The sequence below is a fragment of the Candoia aspera genome, chromosome 2, assembly GCF_035149785.1.
Source record: "Candoia aspera isolate rCanAsp1 chromosome 2, rCanAsp1.hap2, whole genome shotgun sequence".
Taxonomy (NCBI): domain Eukaryota; kingdom Metazoa; phylum Chordata; class Lepidosauria; order Squamata; family Boidae; genus Candoia; species Candoia aspera.
In genome coordinates this window covers 232,272,865-232,285,514 of record NC_086154.1, presented here as the reverse complement: position 1 = coordinate 232,285,514, position 12,650 = coordinate 232,272,865, and the positions used below count along the sequence as shown (strand labels likewise).

Here is a 12,650-nt window from a genome sequence, read left to right as displayed (position 1 = left end):
CTGAAATATGTTACCTGATGAAGAAGATGACATTGTTGAGGTCAGGGAAGATGAATCCCCAGAATTTCTAAAGAGTGGGTCCCATGCCAAGAGGTCATTGTTACTCTTCCTAATGGACAAGACATCAGAAAATAAATTCAAACTATACATATGTATAAAATGCATCTCACTGAAATCAATCAATCAATCAATCAATCAATCAGATCTTTATTACAGTCATAGAACAGCCTAAGGAGCATACAGGATCTAAAAATATACATCAAGAGTAAAAATAAAATAAAAAGCAAGAATAAAATACATAAATTAAAAACTTGAAGTATATAAAAAGCAAGAAGCTAAAATAAGGGGTGGAAGCTTTAGATGGGTGTAGGGGAGCACAGGAAGTATGTGGAAGGCTGTATCAAGTTACAAGGCACTCTCATATGGCTCATTAAATCTAGTTTATAGAGTTGAGCCCCGAGCACAGTAAAATCAGATGAATTTTGAGCACTGCTGCATAGAACCTGGTAACATTGTATGTTGTATCAGGGTTGGTATCTGAAAGCAACAGGGTGGTGTAAAATTGTCCTGTGCATCCTGGGTCAACTTACTACAGTATCCAGTACAATTATAGCTGACTGTGCATAAATTCATTTAAAAACTACATGAACTTATTCTTAGTTAGCTAGCTAATGTTGTTATTATAGCAAGTGACCAAACTTGAGTACAATTTTAAGGCAGTTAGAATAAAAATAAAACAGAGCATTAAAAAAAACTCTAAGATTTAAATTTTAAATACACTGAAATAATTTATTGAATTGCCAAGACTGTTAAACAAATTACCAATATCTAAAAACAATTCTTAAATTTAATTAAATGCCTAAAGAACTCCCCCCTGCAATTCATATGAAGAGATAAAAGGAGGAAGGGAAGCAAGATTTGCAAGAATTTGTTACTATAGCCATTCAAACAAAAGTAGTTTTAGGTCTATGCAGTGTCTGTTTCTTGATCTAGCCTGCCTTGTAGGGCTGACAGCTACTTATGTGATACCTCTAGGAAGATAAACATCAATAAATGAAGAAAAATTGGTTAACTATAATTGATCGTTATTCAATACTGTTTTAAAATTCTGCCCTGAAGGTATGTAAGATTCTAAACAGGGAAAACTAAATTATCTTCTGATGAATAGCAATGATGTTTGAGCAGAATTTAGCTTCTCCTGGAGATGATCTCTGAGGTAACTGCCAAGACAGGAAGAAGAAAACAGGCATCTGTTTTGCTGTGTCTGGTTGTTAAGAGATATAATTGAGTCTTTATGCCAATTTAAATAAAAGGGACAAAAAGAAGGACATGTACTACTGATTTCCAAGGAACTTCAGCATAAATAATCTTGTATAAGTATGCTGTTGAACCTCTCTTCCAGAAAAGCTAAAGATAAGACAATGAGCAAAATTTGATAGATAGATAGAGCTAATGTAATGTTCTTCCATGTTGCTGGACAAAAATTATTGGTAAGGCATTTGGCTGCTGTCAATCTTGAGTATGCTCAGATTGTAGACTGTTGTAAAGTTTAGGTCCTTTTGTAAATTTAATTTGAAAATCTAATATTTTATTTTTGACAGAGCTCAGAAGTTCCATGGAAAATCTACAGAATCTCAAATTGGACTTTAATTCAATTACCCATGAAGGTATAAAGTTATCTCGCAAAGTCAAAGAACGTGAAGGGCTACCAAAGATTTTTTTTCCATTCAATCATATCCAATTCTCAGAGACTGCCTGGACAAGTCCCTGCAGTTTTCTCGCAAGGTTTTTCAGAAGTGGTTTGCCATTGCCTCCTTCCTAGGGCTGAGAGGGAGTGACTGGCCCAAGGTCACCCAGCTGGCTTTGTGTCTAAGGCAGGACTAGAACTCACTGTCTCCCAGTTTCTAGCCCAGTGCCTAAACCACTATACCAAACTGGCTGAATAAAGATTAGTTTGAGTCAGTATCTCAGATGGCACAGTTGGACTTAATCCTCTAATTTAGTCAGGACTGTTTCTACTCTTAATAAGGGATCAGCAGCTGGATTAGGGCCCTTAAGAGATTTTTACTGGTCCACTTCTATAACTGTGATAGCTGCAGATCTATGCACCACAGAGGAGACAACCCACTACCTCTGCCCTGAAGATTTTAATTGTGGCCATGACCTGCCTCTTATTGTTGCAGATTGTGAACCAAAGAATGGTCCTTCTCATAGGTTAAACTTTGCAGGAATATAGATCTTGATGGAAAAGAAAATACTGATAGGTTTAAAAAATCAAAATGATAGTTTAAAAAAAAAAGGAAAAACTGTCCTTATAATCACTGAACATCTGCTTTGGTGAGCTTTGAGGTATGTGTGCAAAAACAGACCTAATGCTGTCTCTTCTGCAAATGTTTTCTTCAGAATCTGTGATTATGATGACAATGAGGAATAAATATTATCATTATTTATCTATTATCTTCTCCAATGCAAGACATGTACATTTATATTCAGTACATACACAACACAGGTAGTCTTTGGTTAACAACCATTCATTCAGAGACTGTTTGAAATTACGACAGCACTAAACAAGGAGACTTACAGCTGGTCCTCAAAGTTGCAGCCACTGAAGTGTCCCCATGGTCACATGATTGTGATTTGGGCACTTGGCAATCAGCTTGCAATTATGACATTTGCAGCATCCCAACATCACATGATCGCTATTTCCAATGTTTCCAGCTCGCTTCCCACAAGCAGTCAATGGGGAAGCTGGCAGGAGGTCGCAAATGAAGATCACATAACATTGTACTTAATGACCACAACTGCTGTCATAAGTCAGCACGGTCATGTGACATCGTGCTTTATTACCGTGTTGCTTAGTGACAGAGTTCCCAGTCCCAATTACCACTGTTAACTGAGGACTACCTGTAAAAGTTTCTGAAACTTTCTGATTTAACATTTCGTTTGTGGTAAGTCTAAATGAGAACAGTATCTTTGGGAGAACTATCATGAATTGCAAACCTATTTTCAGGGTGAAACCATTAGGTTGACTGATTTTGATTGACTGAGTGAACAAAGAGAGGAAGAGCCAAGGGAGGGGAAGTTGCTGAATGAGTATTGCTGCTGTTTCCTGACTGCTTATTGACTGGTTCTTCTGCATAAGATCCTAACCATAGAGAATAAGTAAAAGTAATGCAAAATTTGGGAGGAAGTGACCCAAATGGAGTTAATGGAGTTAAAGATACTACAGAAAGAGAAATTGGGGCTTAATTTTACATCTACACTAGATTTCAGAAGAATCAATTCAGTAAGTTCCTAGGAACATTCCCAAGATGAGAAATTCTCAAGATAAAGGGAATGCAAGAGGACAAGGAACTGCTCTAAAATAAGATACAGAAGCACATCATTCTAATGAGAAGAAAAATTTAAGCAACCACCGTGGGTGCATAGAGAGCTTTTAACTGAGCTAAGAGTTAAATGGGACATGATTAGGAAATGAAGGATCATCAAGGAAGAATACCAGCAAGTAGCTAGTATATGTAGATTGCACAAAAGGATCCTGGGTTTGCAAGAGAAGATAAAAGCAACAAAAAAGGCTCATTTACCTCTGTCCATAGTAGTAGGGAGAAACAGGAAAGGGTGGACCTGCTGTTTGGAGAATATGGTGGGACAGTAAAGGTAACAGGGAGAGAGTAGAGTTCCTCAGCTCCTACTCTGCTTCAGTCTTCTTCCCAGAGAACAGAGTTCAAATGGATCTAAGCGGAACAACTGACACAAGGAGTAAGTAAAGAGATAATTAGCTACCTGGCTACCATGAACAAATTTATGTCTCCAAGATCAGACCAGTTACATCTAAGAGTATTTAAAGTACTTGAGGATGTAATCTAAAGCCTCTTTCTGTGGTCTTTGAAAAATCATAGAAGGCAGGCATTGTGCCAGAAGAGTGGAGATGAACAAATTGTGTCCCTATCTTAAAAAAAAAAAAGGGGGGGGGAGGGACAAAAACAGGAACCGTAAATATAGACTGGTCAGCTTGACACTGATTACAGGCAAAACTCTGGAAGAGATGACTAAGCAGTTGGTCTGCATATATTTAGAAAAGACTGGTTGGAAAGAACCCGCATGGATTTATCAAGAACAAGTCGTAGTGTACCTTGATTTCAAGGAAGCATTTGACAGAGTCTCCCATGAGATTCTAGAAGAAAAGATGGCAAAATATGTTATCTTTAAATGGATACAAAACTATCTGAAAAATTGTAAGCCCCACATTTATATCAATGGTTAAGTTGGAAGTATTGAGGGTTCCCTGCTGGTCTCAGTTCTAGGTCCTATACTGTTCAACATATTTTCAAAAGGCTTAGATGAGGGTTTAGAAAATATGATTATCAAGATTTGCAGTTGGCGCAAGAGAGATGGACTGCAAACGTTTTAAACAATATCAAATTTCAGGAAGATCCCAACATGCTGGAACAATGGGCATAAATCAACAAGATGAGTTTATCAGAAACAAATGCAAAGTCCTTATTGGAAAAAGTTGAAAAAAGTCAAAGACATAAGTATAGGACTATGGGAAGCGGTATATGCAAAAAAGGATCTGGGTTTCTTGGCAGAACACAAACTGAACATGAACCAACGTGATGAAGATACAAAAAAAAATCTTAGGATGAATCAACAGAAGCACAGCGCTAAGATCAAGATAAATCATTATTCTAGATTCTAAAGGGCTGTCATGCAGAAGATCGAGCAGAATTATTCAGACTAGCTCCAATAAACAAGACAAGAAACATGTCAAACCGTAGAACCCTTGGTCCGTTGCAAATGGATCTATTTCCAAGGGAAGAGCTCTTTTCCGATCAGTAAAGCAATGCCAGAGTGAGACCTTTTTCTCCCAAGTATACAGGAAACTACCAATCCTGGCATGGAAATTTGTTCTCCCAAGCAAATTTCAGGGAGTTGGGGGTGGGCAGCGTGGTTCTGCGCTGGTTCACCTCCTTCCTCCAGGGCCGGTCCCAGTCGGTGGTGATAGGAGATGAGAGATCCAACCCTCGACCCCTGCTTTTTGGGGTGCCGCAGGGTTCGGTTCTCTCCCCTCTCCTATTTAACATCTACATGAAACCACTGGGTGAGATCATCCGTCACCACAGGATGAGGTACCATCAGTATGCTGATGATACTCAGATATATATCTCCATCCCAGGTGAAGTAAGTGATGTGGTCTGTGCCCTTTCTCAGTGCCTGGGGGCTGTGGGGGCCTGGATGGGGAGCAACAGGCTTCAGCTGAACCCTGGTAAGACGGAGTGGCTGTGGATTGATGGCTCCTTGGTATCCAGGAAGTTGTCATCTTTAGTTCTGGATGGGGTTGCACTGCCCCATACGGAACCTGTGCGTAACTTGGGGGCCCTCCTGGACTCACAACTCCTGCTCGAAGAGCAAGTGGCAGTCGTGGCTAGGAGGGCCTTTGCACACCTTCAGGTTGTGCGCCAGTTACACCCTTTCCTAGATCGAGATGCCCTCCGGACAGTCACTCATGCCCTGGTCATCTCCCATATAGACTACTGCAATGCACTCTACATGGGGCTACCCTTGAAGAGTATCCAGAAGCTTCAGTTGGTCCAAAATGCTGCTGCGCGAACAGTGATGAGTACTCCAAGATCAGCACACGTAACACCTCTACTGTGTGAGCTGCATTGGGTTCCAGTTTGCTTCCGGGTCCAATTCAAGGTGTTGGTTATCACCTTTAAAGCCCTACATGGCATGGGGCCAGGCTACCTGAGGGACCGTCTCATCCCTATAACATCGACCCGCCCCACCCGATCATGCAGAGAGGGCATGTTGCGGACCCCGTCTGTAAGAGAATTTAATCTGGCGGGGTCCAGGAGGCGGGCCTTCTCTGCAGTGGCGCCCGCCCTGTGGAACATTCTACCCCCCGAGGTGAGGCAGGCCCCTTCGCTCCTGACCTTCCGGAGGGGCTTGAAGACCTGGTTTTGCCGCCTCCCCTGGGATGGGAAGGGCAATAGCTCTTCCTGGGGGTGGCTGGTGATGTAGAGTTCTCCCGACGGAATGGAAATCTCCCACTTGGATTTTATATTTATGTTTTTATTATTTTAGTATTGGTGATTTTATGATGTGAGGTTTTAAGGTGAATTTTATTGTAAACCGCCCAGAGTCCCCCTTTTAGGGGGAGATGGGCGGTGATAGAAATGTGAATAAATAAATAAATAAATAAATTCTGGAAAGGAGCTACTTTTAGAGCCATTGGCTGTGGGAAAAAAGCAAGTAAAATGCCTGCAGACACATGACATAATAGAAGAAACAGAGAAAAATGCAAAAAAGTTCTAGACATCTGGAAATAATATAAGAGGATTTGTTTCTCTTTTTTCCATTAGTTTAACAAGCAAAAGTAACCAGGGTTACTATGCTCTGGTGATTTAAAGAAACCGAGCAGGAAAGCTAGAGCCACACGTCCTTGAACACAGACAATGAAACTAGCGGTGGAGTGCCAGCAAAATGCCTACTTTTTTCTAGAAGGAGCCAAAGGTAGTATAGACACACATAAAGAACCATATGAGTGACTGAACGGAGATCACAAGGAAGTTACTAGTTTCTAACAATGGGCTGCAACCATAAAATTATTGCTGCCGCGTGGCTCTATACAATCTAAGTGTATTTGAAAACAGTACTTGTAATTGTTCATAATAAGAAGTTGGCTGTCTTACAAAAGCAAGACAATGATTTACACATATATTCATTTTAAATAGTGCTAAGTTTATATTTACAAATGTGGAATGTTTAATCACCATAATATAGCTAGTTACTTTTCAATGTATAACTATTATTATTCTGCTGGTACTGTAGTATCCTGCATTTCACTATGAAAATGGTAAGCAAAGGTTAAAAAAAAATCAATAAATGTGAAATGTTACTCAGTGTAAAACTGTACCACATTCATGCTATAAATGCTTTTTTGAAGTTGAACCAAACCAGTACACAAATATTTATCTATATGAGCACAAATTAACAACAAAATAGAATGAAGAAATGAATTTTAAAAATGAAAAATCAAAACACGTTTCCCAGTGCCTAAGCTGTAGTATCAAATCCAGCTGTGAACACCGCAATCTGGAAAAAATACCCTGGAAAATAATATTCAATGCCTTTCAAATAAGCATGAATAATGAAGTTGAAACTTACTCATTAGATGAAGCAGAAAACTTTGATTTTGTTAATTCTTCACCTATTTAAAAAGATATAATTGTTAAAAATATATTTAATTAACAAAAATCAGCCAGGTTTTTATAAAAAGTACAATTCCAACTGATAAAAGTGAAACCAAAAACTCACTCAAATGTGGAAGAAAAATTGATATGTACTACAATTTAAATTATCTGGTTTTGCCATATTTTGCTCAGATGTGCTTCCTAATACAAATTCTCATATGGGGGATATTCCAGGAACAAGAAAGAGATGACAACGCTATCAGATGCCTGAATCTGCTCCAGCAAGATTGTTTCCTCTCTCACCATATGACCATCTAACACTAACTGTCCTGTCGGAAGGCAGCCTCAAAGGTTGAAAGAAAGAATTCGATTATTCCTCCAGTAGGTCTTGTATTGTTTGATTGCAATGTTAAATGTAATCATTTATAACTTACCCATTATGTGTCATAAATGCAACATATGTATATAACTTCAGGGAAAAAAGTGGGATATAAAACAATGCAATAAATAAATAAAAGTTGTAAAACCTTTACGTAACAACTCTGCTGAAAGGCAACTTATTCTATATATTAATCTAAACTAAAGCTTTGAATTCTAGGTTGATTCTGTGTTCATATAAGACAGGGACAATCCTCCAGATTGTCTGCTGAATCAGTAGTCACCCCTCCCTTACATGAAGAGAAAGCATCTAAAACCTTTGGCTCTTCAGATATTGCTAAACTACAATGCCAGCAGCCCCAACAGCTCCTGAGGAAAGAATCAATTCCTGTTGATTCCCGTGATAGCCCATGTCATGTATCAAAATGGCCACAAATTGATTTTTAGCAGTGAAGTAATTAACACTTAGGAAACTAAAACCTGGAAAAGGAAAAAGAAATGTGGAGTCCTTGGTGCTCTCTGAGCCTTGAGGTTTTCTTGCAGACGTTTCATTGCCAGACTAGGCAACATCTTCAGTGCAAAAAGGGAGTGGGCCTTGCTCTCTGTTTATATACTTTCCAGCTTGTGTTGGTGGAGGTGTTGTTCTCTCCTTGGGAGTTCCTTGATTGGGCTGTTGTGGGCTTTGGTTGATTTGTGTGCTATGGTGATAAACCAACTAAACTCTTCAAAACTCTTCAAAACATCTTAAGTAACCTAAAAGACCCAGTAGCCCAAGAAGAAAAAACAGGAGTTATTTACAACATACAGCGCAAGGACTGTAGCAGCCACTATGTAGGACAGACAGGCAGAAGACTAGCAGAGCACATCCACGAGCACCAACTAGTAGTCAGAAGACACGATGAGAACTCCTTAATCACACAACACATGGACAGACTAAACAATTCTTGGTTGACTGGGAAACTGTGAGCATCCTAAACCAAGCCAAATCCAAAAACACCAGAGAATTCCTGGAAGCCTGGCACTCAGACAAAGCAGCCAGCAACAGACGCATACAGGTAAACAACATTTACATACCATTCAAAAGAGACAATAGAAAAGCCAAAAGACCAGAACATCTCCTTGCCAGCAATCAACACCCAGATACACAAAGATTAACACTAGAATTAACACCAGATGAACAATTGAACAGTACATTATACCTTAATCAAGGAACTACTAACTCAGTCAATCAACCAAGCATCAAACAACAGCCCAAGCAAGGAACTCCCAAGGAGAGAACAGCACCTCCACCATCACAAGCTGGACAATCTATGGTATATAAACTGAGAGCAAGGCCCACTCCCTTTTCGCACTGAAGATGTTGCCTGGTCTGGCAATGAAACGTCTGCAAGAAAACAACAAGGCTCAGAGAGCACCAAGGACTCCACAGTTCAACCCTGAGCTACAAATATTTGCTTCAACGGGAAAAAAGAACTGTCTTAGATTACTACATTGAAATAAACTTTTTTTCCCTGGGAATTCAACATATAGGTAATATATGAACTTTTGTATTGAACAAGGTATAAATGAGATGAGATGTTTTTAAAAAGTAAGCAGAAGTAGGAGAGGGGCATTTAGATTAGGTTTTCCTTTCTTCTTGTGCCATTTTTATTCTTTTCAACCCAACAGAATGCTGGAAATTAATTATATAAAGGAGCTTAGAATTCTGTCGGCCCCTCAGTATGATAATTTCTGAAAACTGAACAGAACTGGATGAAATTTGATTGGCGGGGTAGGGTGGAGGGGAAAGTCCGCAAAAGAAAGAGTGAGTTCAAAAATGTGTCTAGAGGTTGTGGAGAAAAAACCATCTCAGCAATGGCTTGGTGATCATCATAGATTCCAATGTCCTGTCTAGTCTGGCTGTACAAAGAAATGAACTTTTTACTCTTTGAGTATGTAGGAGTATAGATTTAAAATGTATAGGTTTGTTCTTATCGGTTCTCTCTGCTGTTCTAATGACGACTAATTCTTTTAGCAGATACAGCCTACGGGGCTCTAAGAAAACCACTTGAAGAAATACATATAGTTATCTACATGTTAAAAGTGCTACAAATATTTATCATAACTTGAAGGGAACTCTCTCTTTCTCAGTTTGATACCGACATAAAGATTTATTGTGCAATACATATTCTAGTGTCAGAATCTTTCAAATTTCCTTTTACGTCACCAAATATGATAGTGCCACCATTAACAAATATTGTGTTAAGGATATACTGTATATCTATATTTTGGGCAAGTGGCCGAAAATACAGCTTTTTAAAGTTGCTTACTTTGGGAAAAGACTGCTTTGAGTACTCTCAGTACAGAAGAAAACCTGATTGCCTAGTACTCACATTATATATACATTTTCATGTACAAAAAACATGGATTACACAAGTCTATTTTCATTAAAAGGACAATTAATCCGATATAAACATAAGAAAAAGTCACTGATATTCAGCAGTTCAGACACACTTACTAGATGCATTCCGGTTCATTTGTGCCTAAACGTATGGTAATGAAAAAACAAAATTTAGTAAACACATATTATTTTCTTTCTAAGTTAAGGGAGAAGTTGAAGGCAGGAAAATATTCAAAAGACAACCTCGGATATTAGCCTTAGAAAAATGAATGACAGATATAAATAAAGTATCTAGGGTTAATGTTTAGGATCTTAAATTTGGAACATGAGGTGGCATCATTACCTCATAATTATTTTAAGCAATACAATCACCCCAGTCTGGTTGCTTGACATTACTACAGAAGTCCTCCCTGTTTTAATTATCTGACTTAGTGAGGCTGGCTAATATGCATTTCTAAATAATAATAATAAAAACAACTATAGACAAGTTAAGTAACAGGTATCACTCTATACTGGAAGCCAATTATTCAAATAACCTGCATTTATAACAGTAGGTCTATAAAGGTGGTTTCAAATAGCCTCTGCACGGTGCTCCGAATTCTGAACCTACCATGAAAAATGTGCACTTAACTAATAAGAAACTAAATGTTGGAAAAGACCTAGATAAACAAAATAAATCATAACAGTAGCTTGTATGAAATTGATACACCAATTCACTCCCTTGGTATGAGGTATTAATTACTGCATGGCCAATCAAAAATGAATATTGTTTACTGGAACCATATTGCTGAAGGTTAGGTGCCTGTCAGGACCTCCTGAAAGAAAGGAAAATCACCTCTAAGGGCTGCCTTGGAAGTGCAGCTTGTAAACAAGCCCCATTCCAGCTTTGACTTGGGGAAGACAAGGGACTTTTTTTTTTTAGGTTTAGACTTGTAAGGCACAACTACTTTTCACCTCTAAGATAAGAAGAATGGCAGAATTCACTGTCCAAATCATACTGAGCTTAAAAAGACATCAGGAAGGTCACAGAAGGCCAGTGCTATTACAACAGATGCTATGTTCCGTCTTTTATAGGTCTGTGGCTGAGAAGAAGATGGTAATTCATCATGGTAGAACACTGACATTAGCAAGAAAATTGTTGGCTTCCAGTGGTAAAGAAGAGTAAAACCAGATCCTGTTCTTTTGGTACAAGGCTAATTAGACTCCAGGTCTGAAATGGCTGATGACCTCCTATTTTAAGGAAATCCAGCAACATGGAAATTAATTGCAATATTTCTTTTTCTTTATCTTTTGACAGAACCAGAAACAAACTTTTTAAAAATACACTTAGGATTTTATTGTCTGTCTTATTGTTAATTGGTTATTGCCAGGACAAACAACTATAGTTTTCATGGCATAAACTAACTGGCAGCTTTGAGTGAACTGCATATTACAATCACAAAACATTACAGTATATAAAATCAGTTACAATATTCTAGCTGCATCACTTCCTTATTATTAAGCAGTATGATACTGCTAATTAAATATGATTTAATACTTACAAGACTATGTCTCTGTTAGAATGAGAAATAAAATAAGGAAAACATAATTATACAAGTTTTGTACATGTTATATGTACAAAAAGACATTCTTTTCTAACTTTCAAGGCTGAAGCATCAAGCTACAGCGTTAATAAAAATAAAGTTTAAAAATAATTCTATTGTTTTTAAGGGCAACATTTCTTTAAAAAAAATTCACTGACCTGATAATACCACTGTTTGCTTGATTGCATTTTGTAAAGTGTCCCCTAACATAGCATATGTTTAAAGTTGCAACTATCCATCCTAGAGTAAATTTGGGCCTCTAGAATCTACACTATCATGATGTTCCCACTCCCACAATTTATATAAAGTTGAAAGCTGTAATAAAGTAGTTAGCACCATTTAAAAAAAAAAAAAATATTAGTCTTTTATGGAGTTTTTGAATATATTATTGTTAACTACCAGGATTGTTGATTACCTTGTATACAAGTATTCACCAATAAATAAAGTGGAATCTACGGACTAACTTGAAATATCTTCAAACAGAACACTTTAATTTCTCCCCATGACATCTGGGAGAGTTTCTCATAATTGCAACTGAATGAAAGTCAATGGACAATGGGAGTGAAATACTGGGTAATGGGAATGATTTCACTTCCAAAATCTTGAAACAAATTCAGATTGGGAAAAGAGGATTTGTTGTTACTCCAGATCATCCCTACAAAATGCAAGCTATTGCTTAGTAAACTTTCTGTGACTGGCTATACTGAAGAAACTTTTCTTTTCTTGTTTCTCACATTTCAGATAGTATGAATAAAGGAGTCTAACAAAAATATTACTTTGTATCAAGCAATGGGTAGGACTTAACTGGCAAAATTTCTAGCTCTCACAGGTCACAAGTAATTTAAATCTCTCTTTAGCTGAACATAACTACAGCACCTGACTTCAATGTACAAATGATGCTGGTTTGAGCTAAAAATACTATTTGTGCTTACTGAACAGGTATATGATGCAGGGCTGGACAGATTTGTAGAAAATAGCTTCACATATTAGATTAGGGTAGTCCTTTGTAAACAATGAAGCTAACCGACCTAGCTGGTTTCTTTCCTTTGATGTTGTTTCTCTATTTGTATTCATGTACTTCCTTGAATGTAACACTGTTTCATTACTTCTCTG

General features: G+C 37.9%; 1 protein-coding gene across 1 annotated transcript in view; it reads right to left on the bottom strand.

The window, feature by feature from the left end:
* Positions 1–12,650, bottom strand: part of FCHO2 (FCH and mu domain containing endocytic adaptor 2) — an 86,922-nt gene that overhangs the window by 26,464 nt on the left and 47,808 nt on the right. Inside the window, exons 14-16 of the mRNA XM_063295506.1 lie at positions 10,072–10,096; positions 7,171–7,213; positions 15–109 (exon numbers count right to left, since the gene is read on the bottom strand). Coding sequence (XP_063151576.1) covers positions 15–109; positions 7,171–7,213; positions 10,072–10,096 — 163 coding nt within the window. The remainder of the gene's footprint in view (positions 1–14; positions 110–7,170; positions 7,214–10,071; positions 10,097–12,650) is intronic.